Raw genomic sequence first — 26,937 nt, forward strand, 5'->3', positions numbered from 1 at the left:
CTTCTTCAGTATGGCTGTGTCTATTTGCCTTGCTTATAGGTGTGCTGAAAGGTATCTCGTTATGTCCTGTTCCCACTAGTTGTTTCTTAACTTTATATATCCTTGAGTTTTTAATTGAAGTACAGTGTGCGTACAGAGTAGTGCACAAATGATATGTGAATTTCCCAAACTGAACATACATCACCCATGTAATTAGCCCCTAGATCAAGAAACAGCATTACCAGCATTCCAAGAGGGTCCCTTGTGCCCCCTTCCAGCCACTAACTCCCTCCCTCCAAAGGTAATCGCTCTCCTGATCTCTAACACCCTAGATTATTTTTACCTGTGTTTGTACTTGATTTAAATGAAACTATGCAGTACTCTTGAGTGTCTGGCTTTTTTTCCTTAGCATTATGCTTGTGCGATTCCTCCCTGTTGCTACATTATAGTATAGTTCATTTGTTCTCATTGCTTTTAGTGTTCTGTGGTAACCACCAGCTTCCCAATGAAAGCGTCTCTCCTCTTGGGTGCTGAGAGCTCACACATATGCACATAGTAGGTACCAGATTGAATTTCTACAGAAATAGAAGGAAATTTATCTAGTGTCAGAACTTCTCCTTTGATGGATAAAATTGTTTTTTGTTTAACTGAGGTGCAGGTTGCAGGTATATGGAGCAGTGTTACCAACTCATTGTTAATAGCTCAAGTGTTACCAGCTTAAGTTAGTTCTTCGGATGCTCATGCAGTATAGCAGAAGCTCTTTTCTTTCTTTTTCATGAAAAAGGGCGCTCATAGGAACAAGCGGCAAGCGAGTGCAAAGTATGGGAGCGCAAAAGCTCCTTTTATCTTTGTCCCTAACGCAAAGGAGTCCCTGCCCCAGTTCACCATTGGCTGGCTACTTAGGAGTTACAGTCTAGTCTCGGAAACTAGTCAATTAAAAAGTGAGTTTTCTACACCTTATTTATCATAATTAATCATTTGCTTTTAACCAATCACAGATAAAGTTATGTTGAATCCTTCATTTATGTATTTAGCTGCCCTTAGAGGGGACCAATCAAGTAAGCCTCATACTTGACCAATCACAGATGCGGGTATGTTGAATCTTCATCATATGTTGTTGTGGGGGAATGTGGGCTAGGTTAGAAGGTCGAGACTTAAGTTACTTCCTTATTTGAGTGGAAGGAGTTCACCATCCTTTATACAGAGAAAACCTTTATTTCTCATGTTTTGGGCATAACCAGTAACTATTTTTCTGACTTAATTTTTTTTTTTTTTTTTTTTTACTGCAGAATTCATGAGAAAGAGTTGAGTGTTGTTACTAACTTTTGGTGACTAGAAATAAAGTATTACTTAGGAACTTCTTTCAGAACTCCCTCATGCTTTTGTCATTCATAGAATTTTTCCATTGTTATGGGTCTTTGGCAGAGACTTTACCCAGTGCTGTTGGGGATTCTTATTTGACATGCCCTTAGTAGTCATGCCAGTGCTGTTCTCATCCTTTTAGCTTCTCTACTGACCTGCTACATTGCTTTTTGCCCTGCCCACTCCTCTTAAGGCAGGGAGGGTCCAGGTACCCAAACAAAATGCCAGGCAAGCCCCTTCTTATTTTCTTATAGATCCTGCAATTTCTCCTGGTTCTTGTTTCCAAGGGCAAGTCTTGGTTTGGTCAGCTCTGAGAGAGCAGCTCTGGTGGTGTCTCCTGATGATGACTCATCCTCCTTGGACATTCTTTGGCAATGGTTTCTTCTGAGAAGGAGTTTGTACAAGAAAGAGTAGATGCGTTCTTTATGGCAACCTCAGTGTGCCTGGAACTTGGCAACACTGAGTCTTCTCTCACTTTTGCTCACTTATTCAAGATGCTGGATTTTTTCCCTCCCTGAGGCAAAAACTAAGGGAGACTCCCTGGTTATTTATTTCTAAGTTATTTAGGAAAAAGGAGAAAACAGTTTATTTGGAAAGTGATGCATAGATGTTTTTGTTCAAAGGGAAGGCTATTGGTGATAGACGAGATTAGAATAGACAAGATTAGATTTTAGAACTACAGGGCCAAGCAGCAACTTCTTCCTTGGTCTCGGTAAAGACAGCAGTTTGTTTGGACCTGGTTATTCTATATGATTTGAAACATTTGGAATGAGATTGCTCAAACAACCTTTACTAACTTTTTCCCCTCACCCTTTTTTTAATTCAACGTTGCACTCTATGATGGTTTGACTAGTCCAACATCAAGTCTTGCTAATTTGTGAAAATTCTTCGTAAAATATTTTATAATGATTCTGTGGCTAGGCAGCAGAGGGGTGAGGGAGAGCGAGTTAAGCCTGTTGTGTTACTAATGACCGCCAATTTAATGTTTCTGATTTCTCCATTAGGAGGTTGGGTGGAAGAATGCTGGTTTCTCCTTACTTAACTGGTAGGGATGGTGAAAACGGAAGATGAGTACTCTTGGACTGTGGGTTCTCTTTGTGTGCATCTTGTGGCCTGAGAGAAGAATTACTGGAATTGTCACATGCAGGGACCTTGCGTCTTCCTTTTCACCCCTGGACCCCATGTCTGTGGTCCTCCCACTCCTGGGTTCTGATAAAGGAAAAAAGTTCATAGATGATCCTTCTCCAGGTAAAGCTGAGGCTATCACAAATGGTGAATGTTTTCTTCACTGCTCTCTTCATGTTAGCTTAAAAGTTAAAGGTATTTGGGGCCTTTGAATTTTATTGATTAGCTCTGCTCATTTGGATGGTAATAAAATTAAAATTTATTTCTTCCCCCCAAAAGTTTAATATGTGTACAATGAATTTTATGGCATATGAAAATTACAACTTGATAGAACTGTTGGGGGATGCACTTTAAATGACTTGGAGTCGTTTTTTTTGTTTTTGTTTTTGTTTTTGTTTTTATTGAAAGAGACACATCCTAGGAAGAAATTGTAGGTAAGTGAAAAAATGGGAAAATATCACTCTGATTTAACAACTTTTAACATGTTAACTTGTATCTTCTGGCTTCATATGTACATGTAGATATATACATAAAATTATTTTAGAAAGATGAAATTGTCTTTTAACATTAAAAGCAATGATTCATGTAGAAAATTGGAAACTAGTGGGCAGTTCATACATTGCCACTTGTCCCTTCTATCTAAGATAACAGTGATTGTCTTTTTGGTGTGTTTCCAGACTTTTAAGGTTTAAGAATGTTTTTATTGCTGCCAGTTACTCAAGGAACCCCTAGTTGAACATGTATATTTATCTATATTCTCTGCATTTAGCTTAAACAGAAGTTTTTGTTTATTCTAGAAATATTTCTCATAATTCAGATAAATTCTTTGATCTCCTCTAGTCTTAAACATAAAACTTCCATCTAACTTTTTTTCCAGTCACCACCTCACAGTGCTGTTCTGCCTTTGAGCTTGTAAGTGGTGCTTATATTGATGTAGTTGTTTGCTCTTCTGTCCATACACTGGGCAGTGTGGCCTTTAGATTGTAAATTGCAGAACAGACCAGTTTAAGTGACTTCCTGATATTATCTGAACAGAAGTGTTCGGAACACGCTCTTTATTTTTAGTGATTTTTCCAGTTGGCTTAAAAGGTTTTGAAAGGTAAACACTAATCACTAATTTACATTTATGGTTACTTAAACAGTATTGTTTCCTTAACACCAAAATAAAGGAAGCAGTATAATTTACAAAGATCCCGGTCACTAAAACTTATGTGCTATTGAAGCCCTGAAATAGTAGTAAACTTCTGATAGGTTTTCTACTGATGCTTGACTTAAAACCTCAACCATTGGCTTAATTAAGGTGGCTTAGTCCTAGTGCTTCTCTGGACACCATCCTCAGCATCTGTCTCTCCAGGCACGTGGAAGGAAAGGTAGCCAGCTGATGAGCCTGCCCTGAAGCCGGGCTGTGACATCATGCCTGTGATCGACAGACCCAGTAGGCATCTCTTTGTGAGCTTGGCAGCACTGACACACAAAAAAACATGGGGTCTGGAAAAGCAGTTCTCTTCTGCTACAACTGTAGAAAAATTATTTTGTGTGAAATGGAGTAATGCCAAGGATACTTCTTGGCATGGGACGTGCAAGTGGTTCCAGAGCCCAGGGTGGTTTTCTATGAGGAACTGAAACTCTCTGTGAATTCAAAGTATGCTTGTCTTATTGGAGGGTTCACATCACTCAATCCAGTACTTACGCATGCATACCAATGATACACGCTGATTTTCTTCCTTTTTGATAAAGAAGTGACCCTTTTGGGGTATAACAGATAGTAAAAACAGCAGTGAACACTTTGACCAGACTTGAGAGGGAGTCTGATCTCAGAAGGATTACTGTGTCTGAGATGTATTTTTAGAATGGATGTTTAGAGAAGAGTCCATAGTGTCAAAGGTTTGTTTGATTATGTTGGTTATAAATATATGTATTAATTATTTTATGTTTATATTTGACATTTTTATGAACTTAAATAATTAATTTATATATAAATAATACATAATCAACCAACCTAATTAGCCATTGCATTGGCACTTGGAGAAGTCTTTTTTCTGGATTGACACTTATAACAGCTAAAAAAGTTCAAAATACCATTTGAAAACACACAAAGAGAATTTGTTCTTTATTTTATCCCTAAGATCTTTGCTTTCTTGCCCTCAAGTTATTAAAGATGTTGTTTTAGTTTGCTAAAGCTGCTGGAATCTAATATACCAGAAATGGGTTGGCTTTTATAAAAGGATCCATTAAGTTACAAGTTACAGTTCTAAGCCCCAAAAAATGTCCAAACTAAGGCATCCATGAAAAGATACCTTGACTCTGAAGAACAGGCTGTTGATGTTTGGGATTTCTCTATCGTATGGGAAGGCATGTGGCTGACCTCTGCTGGCTTTCTCTCCCGGCTCCTGGTTTCAGACAGCTTCCTCAGAGGCGTTTTCCCTCTGCATCTCCGAACTTCTCTGTCAGCTCTGGGCTTCTTCCAAAGGTTCCTTCTTAAAGTATTCTAGTATGTGGATTAAGACCCACCTTGAATGGTGGAGAGGTATCTCCGTGGAAACCACCTAATCAAAAGGTCTCACCCACAATTAGATTGGTCACATCTCCATTAAAAACAGAGAGTCTGCCTGCCTCCACAAGATTGAACTGGGAAAAGAACACGGCCTTTCTGAAGTACATTAACAGTTTCAAACCAGCATAGATGTCATTATCTTCAATTAAGCATTGAGGAATCGGAGCTCTGAAGTTTAAGTCCGAAATTAACCTTTATTTACCGTGGACTTTTGATCTCTCAAGAGACATCTTAAATTTTAAACTCATTATTTCCCCCATTCTGTATCTACTTTTAGTTAGATAAACTTTTCACAAACAGGGGTTATAATACTCTTGTGTGCCAGTTTTTAGCCCAAGACTTAGTATTAAATAGAAAGGTTAGCTGTTGAATGTACACATTGAAGTGCGAACATCCATACACAAGAGTGTGAACATACATGCCCAAGAGAAAGCCTCGGATACGGTGAAGTGAGTGCAACTGAAGGGTTCAGATGTGAGGTTACCAATTTATACTGAGCATGGCAGGAAAGGGGGTGGTGGTTGATGTTTTTTTTTTTTTTTTTCCCCTCATAGGTTTGTTTTGTTTTATTTATAACCCTATTCAATCTAGGTTCTGGAGAACTACTTATGTAAATAATAGTTCTGCTGGTCTTTTGGTTTCCTTTTCTCATCTTATATGCAATGGTTCCACTTGTCTGAATTTCTTTTAAGCTGGTTCTTCCTTTAAGTACAATCTTAGTACACCTTGGGATATCTTTCCTCACCTTCCTGGGGCAGCTAGTTGCCTCTTTCCTCCATGTTTCCTTGTCACGATGCTCTGTGTAATGCCTATGTGATTATTGATCCCTGTCTGCCCCATCACTCCATTGACCTCTGCATTGTGCTCCTGCTTTTTTATCGTTAAATTGTGCAGTGTGGTGTCTCGTGTGGAGTGGGCCTTCAGTGCATGTCATTGAATGAATTTGTATCAGTGGATAGGTTTGTGCCCATAGCTCTTGCTAAAAGGCGGTCAAGGAAAATGACTAAGCAATATCTTAGCCTTTGGTTTGTTTTTTTTTGGGGGGGGGGGGGGAATAATAGATCATAAATTTGTCAGTTTGTGTTGCTGGTTGGTGGTGGATGAGTTGATGTTTTAGCTTTGTGCTGCTAAGACAAACACCATGCAATCAGCTGGCTTAAACAATGGGGATTTGTTGGCTCCCAGTTTTGAGGTTAGGTGATATCTAAAGTGAAGTCATCATCAGCGGGACGCTTTCTCCCAGAAGACTTTGGCATTATGGGGCTGGCTTTGACCCTTGGCTTTTCTGTCACGTGACAGCTTCATGGTGGCTGCTCCTGGCTTCTTGACTTCATTGACTTCCAGCTTCTGGCTGCTCTCTTGCTCTCTCTGTCTTTTTCTCTCTCTGCGATGTTTCTTTTAGGGCCTTCAGTAATCTGCTTAAGACCCTCCCTGGTTCAGCTGGTCCACACCTTAGCTGAAGGAACCTAATCAAAAGGTCCTTCTTAACAATGGGTTCACCTCATCAGAAGGTCTTTCTTACAGTGGAGTAAGAGCATCTTTTTCTGGGGGTGTATAGTTCTAAGCCAACACAATTGGGAAGACTTGGGGTTTTCACTGGGGACATTTATTTGAACATGTTACTAACTTGTTTAAATTTTGCTCTGTACAGATCTATGTATACTTTTAGAGAAGGAGATATGATTTGAGAGACTGACTTGTGTGTGTGTTTACAATGATAATGGGCTTAGTGTCCTTTTTATGCAGAGATCTAGCCCCTGTACTTTTAAGAAAGACATGTGGTTGTTTGGTAGTCTTTTTTTTTTCTGACCACTACATTCTTTTTGCTTGCTCTCTCTGAGAGTTCCAACTTTGAAGCAGTTGCTCTGGCTTGGCCAGCCTGCCACAGAAGACTCCATACAGAGATTTCCCATGTGTTTTACTTTACTGTTATTCAGAATGATCACAAGAAAGGAAGTATTGGATTTTTCTTTAGAGATTGAAGCAAAGTTTAACTCTTGACAAACATCTGTAGTTTCTTGATTCCATCAAAGATCTTTGAGAGGCCCCTGTATCGTCCAGTCTACCTCATCCCTGTGCATGTGTGTAGGAGGATAAGTGGATTAAGAAATGTGATCTCAATTTCATGAATTGATTTAAACCAAAATTATGTATTGTGGTTTTGTGAAATGTGCATGTAGTAGACTGCCTTAAAGTTCAACATAAAGTGATTAATAATAAAAATGTTGCTAATCACTTATTTTTCTGTTTTTTTTATTTCAGTCAATCTCAGCTAGTCTCAGCAGCTGATTGTCTTATTTATAAGTAAATCCCATATTGAAGAGAACTAGTTCTTTTTCCACTCCCAATTTTTTAGTACTTGTGGATTTTTGACACCTTTTTACATGTTCCCAAAAGGAGCACATGCAGTTTATCACTGTATCCGTGTATGAAAAGAGGTGCAGCATTGCTCGTCATATTTAGTAATACACTTAACCTAGTCATAGCAGTCAGGAAGTAAATCAGTTCACTGGGGTGACAGGCATGGCAGCTGCCCTTTAGTATACTTGTTGACTGGCACCCTGGTCAGGCCCCTTAGCACTTCCCAGCATAGTCCATAAGCCTGGCAAAGCACACCCTGTGATGGCCCCGTGTACCTGCTTGCCAGTGGCAAGAAGGTGATGCCAAGGATTAAGGTGGTCTGAGTTCACCAGGAGGGCTGGCCCTTTCACAGGCTGCTTTAGGAATGCTTTGTGTTCAGAATCGTAGTAAATGCTCAGTTTGTAAAGCAAAGGACAATTATAGTTCATTTTCCAAAAACCATGTCTAAGTACCTACTGTGTGCACAACAGCCATGGGAGGGTCTTTGCATGGTACCTAATTTCATGCACTCATCTTGCATTATAACTGGCCTGCTAAACATGGGCTGGGCTTTCACCATATGCTGTTATCCTCTTCTTGAACATGAGGAAATTGAGGCTCCGGGATTTATTAAGGGCATACACGAGCATCCTGATGTGTGCAGTCGGGTACAGTGTTCCAGGCACTGCAGGGGTGCGGAGATGAGCAAGAGAGAGTGCCTCCTTCCTGGGGCTTATGGTCTCCCAGAGAAGTAGATTTAAACCTGTAATAAGGCAGTGAGTGCTGCTTAAGATAAGTACCTGCCTCCAGAGCACTTGATTTTTATGTTGCTGCATTTTCCTATTTCTTTTTTGGGCTCTTTTCTGGCGTGAGACTTGTGATTGACATGGCTGTAGTATGTAGAGTTGGAGTGAAGCTTTTGGAAGAGAGGTGAAGGTTTAATTATTTAAACCTATTTCCCACACATACTATGGTTGTAAGAAATGAGTCACACAAATTTAAGAAGCTTTGAGGTCTCAAAGTGAACTCCCTGAGAAGATAAATAGGGAATGTGTGCGCTCTTACCCTTGGAAGGCATCTGTGCCTAGGCAGAGCTGGGGCCTGGGGCCTCTCAGTGTGGTCTCCACGAGGGGCTTCCCTGAGGTGGGGTGGGAGGGCTTCCCCAGGCCTGTGAAACGAGCTAGAGAGTGCTCATTTGTGTTTGAAAGGAAAGGTGGGCTCCCTTTTCAGTATGTAAATTGTCAACAATGAGAAAAATTATTTGAAAGTAGCTAAGTAGCCATGTACACACATTTAAACCAAGGCTCACTTATTTGGTACCCTAATGGTCACACTACAGCAAGGTTCTGTTATCCTCGAAGCACCAAGATTTTGGTTTATTGCTGTGGCATTTGAAAGATAGCTCCCAGAGGAAGATTCTATTACTTTTCTTTGGATTAGTGTAGTTTAATTTCTTCTTTGCCCTTTTTCCCACCCACCTACTTGTTGTATGCATCGTGAAACAGAATAATATTAAGCAGGTGTTGGGGTAAGTTAAAAGGGGGAAATGGGGAAACCAAGAGGAGTGAGAGGAAGACTGAGGTAGAACACGTGTCATGTCTGAGATCTTTGCTTGGCCACCAGTATCCTCAAGGTCAGAATTAGAAAATCAGTGAACAATGCAAAAACCGACTATTAGACATGACCTCCCCCCACCCCACAGTACATGTCTCTCCGGGTAGGGTTTATAAAGCAGTTACTGGTTCTCTTAGCAGTGTCTTAACTTTTTATTTGCTGAGGTTTTTTTTTTTTTGTAATGTATGTATAACAATTTGCATCTTAATCATTTTTAGGTATACAATTCAAAGCGTTCATTACTTTTACATTGTTGAACTACTATTACTTATTACTTTTTCATCACCCCAAACAGAAACTCTTTGTCCATTAAGTGGGAACTTCCTATTCTCCTCTCCCCCAGCCCCTGGTATCTGATCATCTACTTATTAGCTCTATGAATTTGCTTATTCTAGATATGCCATAGAGGTAGAGTCTTGCAATACTTGTCCTTTTGTATGTTCTTAGCATGTTTTTAAGGTTCATCCATGTTGTAGCATGTATCAGAAATTCATTCCTTTTCATCGCCAAATAGTCTTCCATTATATGGAAAATTTTGTCAATCCATTTATCTTTTGATGGCCATTTGGGGTGTTTCCAAATTTTTACACATGTGTATAACCACTACCATGGGCTTCTTTCTCTTAGCAAAATTCATTTGTGACTCAATGTTCATTCCTGTTTATCATTGATTAATATTCCATTGTGTGGATTGCCACAATTTGGCTGTTCACCAGTTGATGGACACATTTGGATTGTTTCCAGTTTTGGGTGATTATGAGCAGAATTGTTATGAACATTTGCATACAGGCTTTTGAGTGGAAATATATTTCGTTTATCTTAGATAAATATCTAGCAGTAGAAGTGTTGGGTCCTACAATAATTGAGTATGTGCTTAATTTCATAAGAAGCTTCCAAACTGCTTTCCAGAATGGCTGCACTACCTGCAGCTCCTGAGAATACTGTTTGCTCCCGCAGCCTTGTCACCAGCTGGTCAGCTTTTTGTTTGTTTTAGCTGTCCTAGTAGGTGTGAAGTAGTATTTCATGGTTTTAGTTTGCATTGCCCTAAAGTTTACTATGCATATTTGCCATTTATATATCTACTTTGGTGAGCTGTTTTTTTAATTATTTTTTATTAGAGCAGTTACTGGTTTACAGAAAAATGTAGAAAATACAGAGTTCTCCCCCCCACCCCCCAGTTTCCCTATTAACATTTTGCAGTGTCTAAACTTTTAATTTAGGCACAAACTAATAATTAGCTTATAGGAAGTGAAATCAAGAAAATTTATTTTAATGATCTGATCAAAAGCCAGGGCAGTTTCGTACGTCAATTCTGTTAAGATGTTTTCCTATATGTGATTCAAATTTTGTTTTTAAATTATGATTTAAAATTATTATGAGGGAAAGTGGGAACAGATGGCTTAAATGATATATAGTGTATTTTAATCTGCCACCTTAGTTAAGGAATTGAAACACCTTCAGAGATGTAGATAGAAGCTGGTTTAATGTCTTTTGTCACATCTGTCATCTCTGTCAATTCTGGTTTCATTTGGGTTGATTTTTGTTGGTGGGGAACCGGCAGGGGGCTTTGGGCATATGTTTCTGCTTCTTTGCATGTCTGATAATCTTTAATTGGATGCCAGACAATAAATTTACCTGTTGGGTACTGGATAATTTGTATTCCTATGGTATTCTTGAGCTTTATTCTGGGATCCTTTAAAGATTTGTTTGGTAGGACCAGAGCAGCATTTAGTCGAACCTAATTTTGCCCCATTATTCAGACAAGAGTCTCATGCCTTCTCTGCTCTCCCTTCTCTGGTGTTGTGACCTGCAGTTTTAGCTGCCTTGAGCTCCTCAGACTCTCAGCCCATCTTAACTCAGAAAGCCCTCAGAGCTCCCTTTGGGTTTCCTTTCCCTTTGCTGCAGCCTAGAGTTTGAGGGCAGTGAGTCAGGGCAGGACTTTCTCATTTACTTCCCATCTCTTAGGGATCACATTGCCTGATGTCCAGTGTCACGAGCGCTTTTTCGTACATTTTGACTAATTTTAATTGTTCAGACAGGATGGCAAATCTGGTTTTTGTATGTCCAGAAGTTATTTTCATTACCTTTCAATTGAAGACTTTTTCCCCAGAGCCCAGCCTTTTTCTGACTCACTGTTTCATACAGAAGTAGGAGCGCGGGTGCTTGTGCACACACAGATGGGCCAGTTAAGAAATGGTCAGCACAGCTGCACCTTCTTCAGAGCCTCGCCCCTTGTTGCCAGTCCTTATATAGACCTTTTTTAGGGTTTGAAGCAAGACTCTATTCAGTGAAGCACTCTTTTCTTGCTTGCACTTTGGAAAGCTTAAATTTGTCACTGGTTTAGGGAGGGGTAATGTATAGACTGAGGCAAGGTACTCTGACCCTCTGGCATGTCACTAAGATGAAAACAGAGCATGGTGAGTGATCCTGGCGACTTAACCTTCACCTTTGCTCCAGGAAAGAGATAAGAATGGAAGGAGCCATTCTCAAGAAGTTGTAGGTCTAAATTAGTACATCCTAGCAAGCAGGAAACATCCTTGAGACCAAGGTCAAAGCTGTGTATGCAGCTGACCCAGTTAGCAGGCAGATTAACCAACACGTTCTAGATCTTTAAGCTCTGATCAACCTTCCTGCACAACTGGCCATTGCGGGAAGCAGCCCTAGCAGGGAATGCGGCAGCAATCCCAGTAACCAAGGAGAGAAAGAGGGACACAGAGCCAGCCTATGTGAGCTGCCAGAAGGAAACATTTTGAGTTCTTAGGGGGCCAACTCTTGATTTTTTTCTTTTTTCCTAATTAGGAAAGTAATACATGTCATTTGTAGGAAATTAGGAAGGTTAAAGAAGAAAATACCTGTAATCCAGGGATAATCTTTTATATATATATTTCTTATTTGCTATTTCCTGTGCATCATTAAAATATATATGTAGTAATCTGAATACACATTTACATGTGTGTGGATGGCAAAATGGAGATGTCAAGAATATACTGTTTTATTATCTTCTCAGTAATGTGAATTATTGATCCCTTTCTGGTCTCATGATATAATTTAAAATTTCATTACATTCATTTTTTTTGTTGTTGGAGGTTTAGATTTTGGTCATATTGGGGCTTTCCTGGCAGATCTGTTTTCTATCTCAGTAAGTATATAGGTTTCAGGTCCTGTTTTAGGTTTTTATACTTCATTGCCCTCAATAGCAGACACTCGTATTGTTTATGTATGACTGGATCTGGATTGGAGGAAGTAAACAGATTCTAAAATCAAGTGATATAAACTATTTCAAATTATAATATTAAAGGCCCTTGTTAACGATGCCTGGTGCTTGATGAGGCAACAAGTATGACTTCTGGGTATTAATGAAGTGAAACTTGGGATAATTCTAATAGTTTCATTTAAAGACCCTATAGAAAATAATGATCTCTACTATGTGGCATTATTGTTTATGTAAGGACGGTATGTCTATAATTTGTCATGTTGGGCTTTTTTGGGAGGGTTGCCACAGAGATGTATTTTGGTTCCCTTGTGGTTCTCATCATCATTCATAGAAGAACCAGTCTCCTAAGGCTATTCACAAGTAAGTAATGCTAAAGGTAATGGAATAATCACTTTTATTTACCGTCTTGCATTATTTAGCCACAATCTAAAGGTTCCTCCATCACCTCTACCACCACATGTCCATCCAGGTGAATCATGTTATTGTGTAATTCTCTTTCTTATCACGTTAGTTTTAGATATCAGCAGAATGATGCAATCTCATTGAAGTATTCAGCAAGTGATGTGGCCTGGCAAACTTTCTGGAGGGTGAGAAGCCAGAGGACTTTGTTGTGTCCAGTAAAAAATGCCTTCAGACAGAAAAGACAGCAAGAGAACAGGTTAAGGGCTTCAGGGGGCCATTCAGTGTACTTTTAAACTTTGGAATCACTGATTCAGTAACAAAAAACTGAAGATAACATTGCCTTTTTATCTGAAAATTGTTGAAAATAGTGTTTTTCTTGAGCAAGATATGTCTTTGATTTCCATGTTAGTTTTCTTTTTTAATGTTAATTTTGCAGTTTTTCTTAATGGGTTTTTATTCTGAGATTTATATATTTTTTTTAAATTTTTCTTGCAAGAATTTATTTGTATTTCTAGTGTTAATTAGTGGGACACATAGGTCTACACAACCCCTTTCAATCATGTTCACTTTCAGTAAGGTGGCATTGCTAGTAGAGAATGGCCGTCACTTCTATCTATTCCCTTACATTTGAGTTCAGCCTCATTAGCTAACCCTTCACCCATCTCTAGCTTCTATGTATCTGTAAATCCCCTCTGTTCTGTATTATAAGCCCCTGATTTTTACCTTTACCATGGTCGTAAAAATGGAGTCATACAGTATCTATACTTTTGTGTCTGGCTTATTTCATTCAGCATTATGTCCTCAAGGCTCATCCATCTTGTCATGTCATTTCTTCTTACTGCTGCACAACACTCCATTGTATGTATATACCACATCTTGTTCATCTACTGTCTGTTGACGGGCATCTGGGTGTGTTCATCTCCTGGTGATTGTGAATAATGCTGCTATAAACATCAGTGTGTGAATGTCTGTCTGTGTCACTGTTTCAGCTTAAGGGAGATTTTTTTTGGGGGGGGGAAGTAGGAGAGGGGGTGTGTGGTCCAGAATCGAACCCAGGTCCCTGCATGCAGGTGAGAATTCTACCACTGAGCTACCCTAGTACTGCCTGGGATTTATTTTCTTTAATCTTGGGAAAGGGGGGCTGATTAATTTTAAGGGACTTACCATTCCCTTTTTTTGGACCAGATCCTGAAACCTTAATTTTGTTCTAGAATCTTTCCAACATTGTCCTAGCCATCTGTGTGTAGTTAAGAGAGTGGATATCAGTCATATAACTTTTTCATGTGTCTGTGTCCAAGAATATTATATTTGATGACTTCTCTGCTGCTTTCTGCTTGGTGTGGTACTGAGTAATATTCCAGGCATAACTGGAATTTGCCAGGTAAAAATGATATCCTCATTTTTTTGTCAATCCTATGAAAAAGGGTTTACTAGTAGTTGATTAAAACAAACTTGGAAACTCTTAAAATTAATATATTTTCATACTAATTGAATCTAAGTGTATACTCGTTTATATAGTTTGGTGCTGAAATTAACCAGTATCTCATTTCATCAGTCCTCCTTCCAGCTAGCAGAGAGAGAGTAGACAATTGCCCTTTCGTTTTTGTTCGGCTGTTACTGAGCAGAGGTATAGTTTCTGTGAAGAGAGTATTCTGGGTTAAAAGATGATTAACTCAGAATATTTTCCTGTTTCCTTGGATACCAGCTGACATACTTGAATTCTCCCTGTCTTTCCTTGTGGGTACTTCAGAGTTACTTCCCTCAGTGGGAGGAGAGAGGATTTAGGTGGGGAAAAAAAATTGAAGCAGTGTGTGAAGGAGTCGTCAGCGACAGCAGCTATACAGCAGCTAATCAGATGACTGGGCTGAACTTGCCCAGAGTGGCTTTTGAAACGACCACTGTTAGTGCTTCCCTCCTCCAACCTCCCACAGCCAGTGAAGGCACATGGAAGCCCACTGCCTGGCCAGATCCCTCCCTGCCTGGGACAAAGACCCTTTCTAGAGAGTCCAAACTGCTAATGAGTGTCAGCTGCATTACATCACCAGGACTAGGGGGTTTGCAGCTGCCTTGCGGTGGAGAAAAACAGGAGGGAGCCTTCCCTTTTTGCCCAAAAAGGTCTCTCTCTTATAAAGTTACCCTGATTTTTTTTTTCTTTTCATTTATCTATGATTGTGGCTTCCTAAAGAGGAGAGCAAAGGGCAAAGTAGTTTGGACCTTGCGCCTCATCGCGCAGGATATATAAACTTCCTCCATGTTGTTCCAGTTCCACTTTCACTTCCTGTGTGAGATTTGTTGTTTTTAAATTTCACTTCAGTCCTGCCCCGAAGACTGTTTACTGCCGTATCTATTCTGAGGGGGGATGGGGTGTGGTGGGATTGGTTGTGTTTGTATTTAAAGTGCTGGGAAGAGACCGCCAAACTCATAAACAAATGACCAAAGGGAGATTTGAATTCAGAAGTTGGTTACTTACTTTAAAAGCAGTGTATAATAAGCATTAGTCATAATTAAGATTCCAATTGTTAGTTGGCTCAAAGCCTTTGGCAAGTTCTGCAATTCTGGTGCTTTTCCTTCTAGGTCAACACTCATAATTAGATGGTAAATGACAATTAGTTATGCTAAATGCATTTTAATTTTATAAGATGTGTAATAGTCATTTATTTTAAAATCATAGAAGCATAGAGTGGTGAATAAGTTAGATCCTAGAAGACTGATTGGCCTCAGTAAATGAAAAAAAAAATTACATGAAAGCTACTTGAAATATGTCTTCATCCTTAAGTGTTGTCCAGGTAACCTCTCATGGGAGAATTATACCTAGTATTTGTTTTCTGTCAATAAGTAAAAAACTATTGACAAAGTATACTGCAGGAATAATTAGTAACTTCCTGTTATGGGAGTGGAGAGAGATGGATTAGGAATGGGTTGATAAAACAAGTCTGGGGCGGGCCACAGTGGCTCATCAGGCAGGCAGAATTCTCACCTGCCATGTGGGAAACCTGGGTTTAATTCCCAGTGCCTGCCTGCCCATGCAAAAAAAAAGGTCTGTCCAGTCCAGTTAAAATTCTGAGACTCCATGAAGTGATTGCTTGCTCCCTTACTACAGAAATTAAAATCAGTATTTTTGACTTTTCCCTCCTGTTTTAGTGTAACTTTGTTCTTTTTGTTTCTGGATAATCTTTATGTCCAAACTTTTTTTTTTTTTTTTTACTGATTTTGGAATAAAGGAGAAAAATACACTTCAGCTCACATTTTCATCACCTCACTGCAGTTTAGTGTAAGGACAGTGGAATGTTAAAACTTGGCATGGCACACACCTAGACTTACTTCACCTGGACTAGTCTCAGGAGAAGCACGGTTACCATTTCAGCAGGAGGCTGTCTGTGGCTACAGCCTGTCACTAGCTCTTATGAGGAATCTGCCAGTCTTCATAAGCCTCCTTAGGGTTGTCCTGGGCCACTGGCCGCTTGGCCAGGAGGCCCCCCAAGAGCAGCCCCCACACGCGGTAGGGAGCGTGTTGTGAGTTGGAATGGTATGGGCTCCATGTGCCTGTGCTGACGATGGGCAGCTCCTGCCGGCCCCACTGTGCTCCAGTGTGTGGGCCTGTGGAAGAACCTCAGGTCAAGCCTGTGAGGAGTTGGGTTTTCTAGTCCTGTTAGGGCATACTTCCTCGTGCCTCCTGTTAATAAAAGTTGTCACCCCTCATGTCTTAGTACAAAGTTCCTTTGAAGAAAGGTCCCAGATGGAAATTTATTATTCTCTAATACTAGTCAGATGAAACACTGGTTTGTTTAGAATTAAGATAGGTATCTTAGTTACTGTGTACTTCACTTTTCATGGCGTCTTTGAACCTAGCCATTTTAAAATCACAGATAAACTTGATATGCATTTGGTGTGATTTTCACATATAGTATTTGTACGAAAATCATTCTGTAGACTGGACAGCTGTATACTGCTGCTATACTCATCAGAGTCACATGGCAGTGATACCCGTAGACTGTTCTATACTTTTCTAGTACTTATGCCTCAGAACCAAGCTTCAAACCATCATCTCAAGTCTTATTCTTCTTAGATTATTTTTCATGCATTTGATTTCTAAAGCAATAATAACTGAAATTCACATATTAAAAAGACATTCTTTGTCTTCATTTGATCGCATCATTAGTATCTAATTAATGATGTGGCTTTCATCTTAAAAAATGAAAAACTTGGGCAGGCCATGATGGCTTAGCAGGCAGAGTTCTCGCCTGCCATGCTGGAGACCTGGGTTTGATTCCCGGTGCCTGCCCATTTGAACAAAAAGAAAGAAAGAAAGATTTATGAGCCAAATTTACTTGAGGTCGGTGAGGCTTTATGGGAGATGCTAGGCTAAAGCAGTAGACTTCTTCAGAGTTTCATGTGTTTGTGTTGTTAACATTCTTTTTCCATTAGTTTCTAATTAGGTTTTAACTTACGTATGCCATGCACTCTCACATGCTTTCTCTTTCATGCAAAGCATACTCACACACACCCTAGACTACTCAGAAACTGAGTCATCCCTAGAGAGAGAGGGACATCAGTTATAAATGGAATGAGTGTGTCAGTATAGAAAAACAGGATGTAGGGACATTTCAAGGGAACCAGTCATCATTTCCTTTTGCAGCTATATACAATATGGAGAATTCTAGAGATCTGGTCCTCATATTTTTCTCAGTTGTCTTTATCTTGCCTTAAACACTGTTTTTCTAGCCAAAGTTCGTTTTCTTCTTTTCTGCATGCTCTCTCTTTTTTCTCACTCTAATTCTGCTCCCCCCATCCCCCCCGCCCTTTGCGGCACAGTTGCTCATGCCGGGAGCCAGTTCCTCATGAGGGGTTAGGTGAGAGACAAGTGGAGCTAGGCAGATTTCATTTTAACTGTCATCATTCATAACCGATTTTTATTTTTTCAGACATGTGTCATCATCTCTTTCCTTCATTCTCACCTGATCCTCTCTCATCCTCTCTCACTAACTCTGTTTCTTCCTCTGCTCATCTTACTTTAATTAAGGAAAAGGGCAAAGAAGGGGTGAGCCAAGACTGCAGGAACTTTATGTACCCGAGTGACATTTTATTGTTGAACTCCCCCTGAACCCATCTGAATCTCATTTAAGGTATGCAGATTCCCACCGTACAGGCCACTGAGGGACTGTGTTGCTGGCCTGCCAGCCCGTGGCCCCTCTAGGGGCAGTGGCTGTTGTACGAGTTGTCTGGTCTTAAACTGTGCCAGGTGATTTTCATTCATAAATGTTTTCTAGAAAAAGAAGCAACCTTTCCTAGGAATAGTTAAAACAGTATCGGTCAATTCCTCCCTTTTCTCCTACCTTTATGGATGAGCAGATTGAGCCCCATTGAAAGGAAGTGAGTTACATGAGGTCCATTGTGAAATACCTAGGGACTGGACCCTCTGTTCTCTGTAGTATCCTGTGCTGGTTCCCATGTTCAGCTTTTCCTTTTACGTTTCATGTGTTTCTTGTATAGCCTGTAATCTCATTTCAAGTCTCAGTCCCCTAAAACTCTAATTCTTGGCACAAAGATAGAAGTGAATATATATTTCTGTTGCTGCTGGTAGGTCTGTTCCTTTTGCTGTTGCACATGGTGGGGGGGAAGTAAAGTCATGCACATGATTTAAAAGCCACAAATTTTATTTTTTTCTTAAGGATGAAGAGGAAGAAATCAAACTGGAAATAAATATGCTGAAGAAATACTCTCATCATAGAAATATTGCAACATATTATGGTGCTTTCATTAAAAAGAGCCCTCCAGGACATGATGACCAGCTCTGGGTAGGCAGATGTTTCCTGACTGTTTTGTGGCTCTTTCCTCTTTAATTATGTATAAAGGCAGTAAGGACTGTGCAGAGGAAGGGGAGAGAAAAGCAGAGAAAGATGGGCTGTAGCTGGTAGATTCTAAAGGCTTCTTTGGCCTGTATCTTTTTTTTGAAGGTATACTGATTTTATGTTTATTTTGATATTGATTTCACATTGCATGGGAATGAGGTAACTGTATTTCAGAAATAAAATGGCACATTTGAAAATGAACATGCAAAATAGCAAGGAAATAGTGAGCTCAAAAGCAAAAGCAATATAATAATTTGATTTCTGGAAACCGGTTAGCTCAATTATGTATTTCTTTACCAAGTGGACATGAAAGAAAACTCTCAAGAAAACAAACTTCTGCCAGTGACTTATTAATAATATTAATGATAATAGTTAATTAAATAAATACCAAAGAAATTTCTGATATTGATGGATTCAACTTTATATTATATTGAACATATTTATTTTCAAGATGATGGTAGGCTTGAGATACTATCAGATTTGTAATTATCACATCAATTATGCTCAAAATATTGGGCTTATAAAGCAGGAGGATATGTTAATACTTTCTCCAATAAGATTATTAAAATCATCATTATAGAGAATTCAAAAATTTAAGAAAGTAGGTAGGGAAAAAAAATTAACCCTCTTTTTATCACTGTCTACTGAGTTAAAATTTTAGAATAGGTCAGTCTAGTTCATTTTCTAAGTATTTTAAAAATGTAGTGTGATCGTATTTTGTAAACATTTGGGTATTGCAAATAGTACGCTTTTGAAAATTATATACTGCTTTAAATAGCATCTCTTTTGTACAAAACCCAGTTAAATAAAACAGCTTGTGTATCATAGCATGTGAAAAATAGAAGATCAAGACTCAGTGAGAAAGAGTATTAGGAAACATTTACTCAGATTTCTGACCACTGAGCATTGATTAAGATAAGATGAGCCACCCGGGTACTTGGGGAGGGAATGAGAGCCTCAGTACCTCTGCACTGGGCGGGGGGATATGCTATGGAGTATCAAACATTTCAATCTCCTGGACCAGATACACATGGTGAATAAATTGGGTGGTGAGTGGAGCTCTGAAGAATTTGGTTGTCCCCCAAATGATCACATCCTAGTCTGTAGGAAAAGTAGGGGAGTTGCACTTTGTTTTCCTGGCTTTTCTTTCTGCATGTACTGAACTCTACCTGCCCGCTGGGAGGTGTCAGTCACGGTGTGTCCTATCTGCCCTGCAGCTTGTCATGGAGTTCTGTGGGGCTGGGTCCATCACGGACCTCGTGAAGAACACGAAAGGGAACACACTCAAAGAAGACTGGATCGCGTACATCTCCAGAGAAATCCTCAGGGTAAGGGGAGCTTGTGCCCGTGGTGCCCTGGCGTGTGTTCTTGTGCTTGCGTTTTTATTTTCTAGCCAGAAGTTTTTCTTTACTTGTAATACCTACATAGGTTATTCTCTTCTTGACAACCAAAGGTTCTGTGTGGCTAGCTATGATAGTTTAAGCTATATCATGGTTTTGATTCTGGCAAGTATCTAAAAAAAGTTAGAGCAAAACCAAAAATAGTGTTTTCTGATTCCTGAAGTTTATCTTTCGGGTCATCACTACTTATTTAATAAATCTTTCCTTGGAAGTTGACAAGGAAAAAATCCCAAATAGAGAAAAAAATTTATTATTAACTGCTGTTATTGTAGAAACCCTGCATATAAGTTTATAAATCAGTACTGATGGTTCCAAACGCTGACTTTCTAAATCAGCTTGTGAACTTTGACATGAACTGTTAAGCTTTGTTGTAATATTTATGAGGAGAATTTCTAATACTTACAGTTATTATAGTCAATTGGAAAGCTGGTTTATGATCTTAAGAGTAAGTTTCTGACCTGCTGTTTTTAGCAGCTTTTAAATGATTCCTTTTAGTAAAAGAGCCATTCTGACAGCATGTGAGTTAGGTTGCATTTCATTTACTCACTGTATTTTTTTTTTTCTTTCTTTTGCGTGCATGGTCCAGGATTCAAACTCAGGTCTCCTGTATGGAAGGCGAGCATTCTACCACTGAATCACCTGTGCACCCCTACTTACTATATTTTTAAAGTTAAAAACTATGAAGTTGAAGTTGGAGTCCAAATTTATGCTTAACACTAATAAGAAAATTTGTCATAGTTGCTTTATTTTTTATTTATAGCTAAAGTTGCCTCTCTTTTAGTATTTGAGATTCATAGAGGATTTCAGGTTTAAAATTAGAATTTGTATTTTGACTAGTGCATTTCCTAATATAACTTTTATGTAGATAGCTTAATTGAACACCATTAAGTAAATGGAACCTTGGGTAGGACGTGAGATTCTGTTGGTTTGTCCAGAGTGATGCCCCGATGAATCCCAGAGTGATTTGATCAGTGAGTGGAAAAGTATTTGCAAAGTCCCCTTTGGGGAATGGTGAGAACGGGGGAAGTTTCAACCTCCCCAAGTTGAATTCTTGATCTTCTCACAAGCAGTGTGGACAACCAAAGCTATAGGCTGAGCCCCCAGTCTTGGGGTTTGTTCATTTGAAACTTAACCCCACAAAGGATAGGTCAAGCCTACTTAAAATTAGGTGTAAGAGTCACCCCCAAGAGAGCCTCTTTTGTTGCTCAGATGTGGCCTGTCTCTCCAGCCAACAACAACAAAAAAAAGAATTCCTAGGGAGACATTTAATTTATTTTTATTTAGATATTGCAAACAGGCAGTTCCATAAGAAATCTAGTTGTGGGGGGTAGGAGAATCATCTTTTTAAATAATTACACTCAGATTTCCTTCTTAAAATTTCAGAGGGTGGTGTGATAGTGGCTCAGTGGCAGAATTCTCGCCTGCCATGCCGGAGACCCAGGTTTGATTCTCGGTGCCTGCAATGTTTTTTTTTTTCTAAATCAGAGTATTAACTCTTACGATTGTTACAGAAAGCAGAACCTAAAAAGTGGAAACAAAGTATCCTGCCTTACATACTATAAAGGAATTCAGTAAATGAGCATTTATGTATGTATTTACTGTGTTAGTAACTGAAGCTTAGCATGGTGATGAGGATAGCACAGTGGTTGAGATGTTGGACCCTGGAGTTAGACTTGGTTTGAGCGCTGGCTCTGCTACTTACGTATCCTTGGCAAAACTATTCAACTTTCAGGGCTTGTTTTTCTCATCTGTAAATTTTAGGTAACAGCCTTCTGAAGTAAGTGGTATTATGAGAATTCAGTGAATCATTTAGCATAACTTGTAGGTGCACACATCAGATATTCCCAGTAAATACCTGTTGTCATCCTCTCTTAAACACACATGTACATGTACCTTACATACACATAATTCCTGTGTAGGATTTCTCAAGCGGATGATGAGCTTTCAATATAATGTCCCAGGCCCCAATGCTTTTTAGCCATCAAAGGTATCAAAGACAGGTTTACATATTTTATACAAATAAGTAAATATTGTTTATTTATGACTAATAATATGTATATTTAGCCATTTTACAGCCATAGATTTCAGACATTTAAAAGACTAGATTGTTTGAGTCCCTGGCTGATGTGAAATATGGTCAGTGGATTTCTTACCGAGGTGCGGGAAATGTTTTCCGTCTCATTGGGCACCTGAAACAAAAGCTTTGATCATCCAGATTCATCTGGCATGGGGCTTTTCTTGTGCCAAAAGTTTAACTAAAAATAAGCAAAGCTTCTGAAAGAGTTAGTATCGTACACTAGTAAGTGTTTATCTAATTTTGATGAAGAGAAAGCAGAGGTGGTAAGGAGGAGGTGCAGTGTCATGGGAAGTGAAGGCTGCCATCCCCAGGCAGAGAGATCAACTACTCACAGGTGCAGCTGAAGAGAGCTAGTTTCTGCAAAGCTTTCTCCTCACTGTTGAGTGTATGTTAGGTTTATAGGCTGTGATTAAGGCCAGCCTGCTGGAACTCCCAGGATCAAAACGTTTCCCAGCAAAGCCAGTGTGTTCCTTCAGCCCACCTCCACATTCACATTCTACCAGGCCGTTCGTTTTGGAGAAACCGTATTTCACGCTGAGTATGGACGTTTATAGCCTTCCATAACCAGTGTTAAAGACCGCCTATGTCTGCTCCTTTGTTCTGGGACCATGAGTGAGATAGAATTTTAGGAAAAATGTTTCTATTTAGAAACATTACCTCATTTGCTCTAGGATGGATATTTGCTAAGTATTTAGAGTTGGCGTCTGTGCTTCAGAGGACTAATTGTGGCCTAGCTTTCGGCATGGGAGTAGTCAAACACATAGTTTCATCCCAGGTGCTTCACACAGGAGAACAGTATTCATTGTTCAGAATAATCAGTGCTCAGGTTAATGCTGGATATTCCTTCAAAGAGCTATTGGACACACCTTAAACCTTTTTGTCTGCAGAAGCAGCAGTCTTTTAACAGTATGGATAGGGAAGGAGAAATTTTTACTTACCACTGGTAAAGAACAAGATTGCACGCAAACCACATTTGAAAAGAACGGAATGCATTATATTTGTTGCTAAAGTAATCTTGTAGAGGTATTAGGAGGGTTTTGTGCATGTAAGAAAATAGGATTGAACTGAAGTAATAGAAGTGGAGATTAGTAAACAGGGAAGATACTTTCATATGTGTTGTCTTTTTTTTTTTTAACAAGAACAGGGGATGTTTGAAGTTATATGATGCTGAAAGAAGGCACTTTCTTCCTAATTATAGCACTGGGATACCATAGAGTTACGTGCTTTTTTTCTCTAGTCAGTGCTCTGCACATCTGTGTTGTGGAAAAATAAACAGAACCAGCAAATAGACTCTAATCTGTTTCACAGGCAGGCTAGTAAATGATTGTTTAAAAACCCTTTATATTTAAAAAAAGTAGAATCTAAAGTAGCTGTTGTATTTAATTCATATCCTACAAAGTAATGGTAGTAATAAAACCCTACAAAAATTTAAACAGGAAAATCAAACACAAATAAACGTCTTTCCTTTTTGGATTGAGACATTTCAGAGTAAATGGGTTGGTTGTATGTGTGTGTTTAAAAAAACAAGCTATAGATATGGCTTCTCCATTTAAGGACAAAACCCAGTAAATGAGAGTGTAACAGTTCTGTCTTTGAGCCCTATTTGGATCTAGCATGTGTTTTTGATCTTGTACCGTCTCTCATAAGAGATCTCCTTTTGGGCTTCATTCCACATACAGGGTCATCAAAAAGTGCTAAGTCCCAGTAGGTTTTGTTTCCTTAGGAAAGAAAGATATTTTATTTGAACATAAAGCTCTTTTGACAACAGAATTATTTTATGCTTGGGTTGGAAGTGGGATTGATCAGTAGTTAGCAGTTTGTCATTATATAATGGAAAAGCTAGCCAGTGTCCAAAAACCAAATTTTAAGCCCCACTTTAAGCCGTCACTTCTCCTGGGATGTGTCTAGTTCAAATGGGTCACCCACTGAGAGATGGATTTAAGCGTGGGAAAGGAACCACCCTGTGCAAAAATAGCACAAATTATAGCAGTGTAACTGCAGATAGTAATCTGAAGTATGTCTTAAAGGCACAGCTAGGAAATGGTGACTCACACGGGGAACCTAACCAGTTGGTTAGGGGATGGCGTAGGGGTCAGGGGATGCTTTCTGTCTGTTTGGTGGTATGGGTGATATCTTCCTGAAAATGTATTAAGATTGAGCTATACATTTTTAAATATGAGTTCACAAAAACTTTTGGCCACATATGCACTTTGTTATAAAACTTGCATTTCTGGCTTTTTGCTTACAACAACAGGGAACTAAAATTCGTCCCTGTTTCTTCCCAATTCAGGGACTGGCACATCTTCACATCCATCATGTGATACACCGTGACATCAAGGGCCAAAATGTATTGCTGACCGAGAATGCAGAGGTGAAACTTGGTATGTGATGGGTGTGCAGCATTTTCTAGTACTTATCCCTAGTGCAAACCAGCAACACTTCTGGCCTCTTTTGCCATTTTTCTGAAAGCTCAGCTTATTACCCACAGTTTTCCATTTCTTGTCTGTTTGAGGATATAGGGATTGGGCTTATTGCTTAGCTGGGCTCTAAGCTTCCTGCCTTCTCCGTACTTCGCTCCTTTGGTCTGTCCTCCCCACAGCAGCCAGATTGACCTTTAAACCAGATCACATCACTTTCCTGTAACCCTTAATGGATTCCTGTTTCACTTTGAAGAAAATGTAGCCTTTGTTTATTTGTTTGTTTTTTAAAATTTATTTATTAATTAAAAAAAATTTAACAAACGAACTAAAACATCGACATGTATAATCAGTAATTCACAGTATCATCACTTGGTTGCATACTCATCACTTCTCAGATGCAGTCTTCTTGACCCTGCCCCATCCACAGCCCTGTAGAAGCTAGCCCTTGCTGCACCCCCACCTCATTTTCTTTCCTTCTCTACTCCTCCCCTCTTCTGCAGGGCCATTACATATACTGGTCCCCACTGGGAAGCACTTGCCCTCAGTTTGAAATTTCAGATTTTTTTCCTCATCCTCAGGTTTTCCTTCACTCTCTGGCCTGTGTTGGGACTACCTGCTTGGTTCCTCCATAGTACTGACCACTTAATAGCGATTTGTTTACTTGTATTTCTGTCATCTTTACCAGAATATAATAGTACTGTTTTCTTCACCAGTATTATCTTATCAGGTGCCCAGCATAGTGCCTTGAATGTGGTAGGTGCTCATAAGTATATAACGGATGGACAGATAGATGGACAGACTGAGCCCATGGTGTTTTCCTGGAGATAACTTTGTGTTGGGTCTTGTATGGTTCCTGTTTCCTGTAGCTGGATCTGAATTTGTTCCCTTTCCACTGTCATCACATTTTTAAACAGCATTAATGTTAATTTTTCTTCCACTAACTTATCACCCCCCCACCCCCAGACAAAAATATTTTTATAAAAAGTTAGTCCACCTTTCTGTCAAAAATCTTAGGCATAGTTGTTTTACTTCTGAAAATAAAATCATGACTGCTTTCTTGGATATTGCCTGGGTTTGTTGGTTGCCTGTGGAGAAATAGTCTGCCTTGTGGGAAAATCCCTTCAAAGCTAAGATATCAGAGTCACTAATTATTCTCATGCCCAAGAGACTCAGAGAGCTGTGTGCCCTGGCTTCCCTGGCCTCGGATAGACAGCCCTTCAGTAATCGCTGTTGATCAAAAGCTGGTGACGAGCTGCTGCAAAGCTGGCCTGGGCCTCCTTCTACGCAGCATGGCCTGTGTTTCTGCCTCAAGAGGAACATTGGCGAGTAAGCCCGCCTTCTAGCCAGGCCCTTTCCTCAGCATGTTCTGTGTACCGAAGTTGAATCTACAGTCTCTGCGATTGGGGGCAGTGCTTGCTCTGTTGGCCTTCCGTGAGAGTCTTCCACCTTTGGGCGGTCCCACTAGGTGCAGTGGCAGTGGATGTGGTGACCGTGTTGATGGGCAGACACTCCATTGGAGATCTGCAGTCTTTCTGGCAGCGTTCCTTCCCAACTTGGACTTTGCTCTAGACCGCCAGCATCATTAAATTGGGTGGGTGCGCTGAAAAATGAGCAGTTCCAGTGCTTTTGTGAATGTTTCTTAGTTTACTTTCTTTATTTTATGCACTATTTTGTGCTTTCCAAGGGAACCGTTACCACTTTATTACCTTTCAGATATTAGTGCTGCTTTAGAAGCTGTGCCAGTGTCTTAGTCCTGAACTTAGGGCTTTCTGTGATTTGGTCTTGTTTGTGGCTGTCACATTCTCTGAAGGCATTGAGACTTGTTCATCCCGAAGGGTCTTTGCTGCTCCCTGTTGGAGCAGCTCAGGAAGGGGCCAGGTTCGGGCCCCCAGGAGCAGGCAGGTTGGTGGGGCATCTCGCAGTCGGTGGCTTTGTCATGGGAAGTGCACTCCTTCCTGCACCGTCACAGATCTTGACTGCTTCAGTTCCCTAGGAAGCATCTCCTTCCTTTTTTTTCCTTTTGTACTGTACTTGATTGCTCCCTTTCTTTCCTCCCGTAGTTGATTTCGGTGTGAGTGCCCAGCTGGACCGGACAGTGGGGAGGAGGAACACGTTCATCGGCACCCCCTACTGGATGGCCCCCGAGGTCATTGCCTGTGATGAGAACCCGGACGCCACCTACGACTACAGAGTACGTGCGCCTGTGGGCCTTGCATGTGGAATGTAAACTCCCGAAAAAGACAGGGGCATGCTAATGCAGATGAGAATTTGCCAGGGAAATATTTTGATGCTGTCTTTTGATCATCCTGCATCACATGTGTTCTCCTTAATGAGTAGTATGCTGGTTTCCAGGCAGTTCGGGTCCTTTTGTTGTGTACAGAACTTGCTGTCAGGAAATTAAACACTTCTGCCCCTATTTGCTGTCTTTTTTACTTTGAAGAATCTATTTGAACCACGTGTTTATTTTTCAGTATTGTCAGAATATATAGTAACAATTCATCTATGTGAAATTCTAGAGTTTTCTTATTAAAGAACTTTACAGCTTTGATTTAGTTTGCACATATTCTTACAAATATTATTAGAGTGACCTCTAGGGACTTG

General features: G+C 39.8%; 1 protein-coding gene across 50 annotated transcripts in view; it reads left to right on the forward strand.

The window, feature by feature from the left end:
- The window catches only part of MAP4K4 (mitogen-activated protein kinase kinase kinase kinase 4), a 200,712-nt gene that overhangs the window by 102,886 nt on the left and 70,889 nt on the right, over positions 1 to 26,937 (forward strand). For all 50 annotated transcript variants that reach the window (XM_077133910.1, XM_077133913.1, XM_077133922.1 and 47 more), the window contains 4 exons: positions 18,260 to 18,385; positions 19,657 to 19,767; positions 24,207 to 24,297; positions 26,397 to 26,527. In XM_077133910.1, coding sequence (XP_076990025.1) covers positions 18,260 to 18,385; positions 19,657 to 19,767; positions 24,207 to 24,297; positions 26,397 to 26,527 — 459 coding nt within the window. The remainder of the gene's footprint in view (positions 1 to 18,259; positions 18,386 to 19,656; positions 19,768 to 24,206; positions 24,298 to 26,396; positions 26,528 to 26,937) is intronic.

This window comes from Tamandua tetradactyla, chromosome 17, assembly GCF_023851605.1.
Source record: "Tamandua tetradactyla isolate mTamTet1 chromosome 17, mTamTet1.pri, whole genome shotgun sequence".
In the NCBI taxonomy this organism is placed as follows: domain Eukaryota; kingdom Metazoa; phylum Chordata; class Mammalia; order Pilosa; family Myrmecophagidae; genus Tamandua; species Tamandua tetradactyla.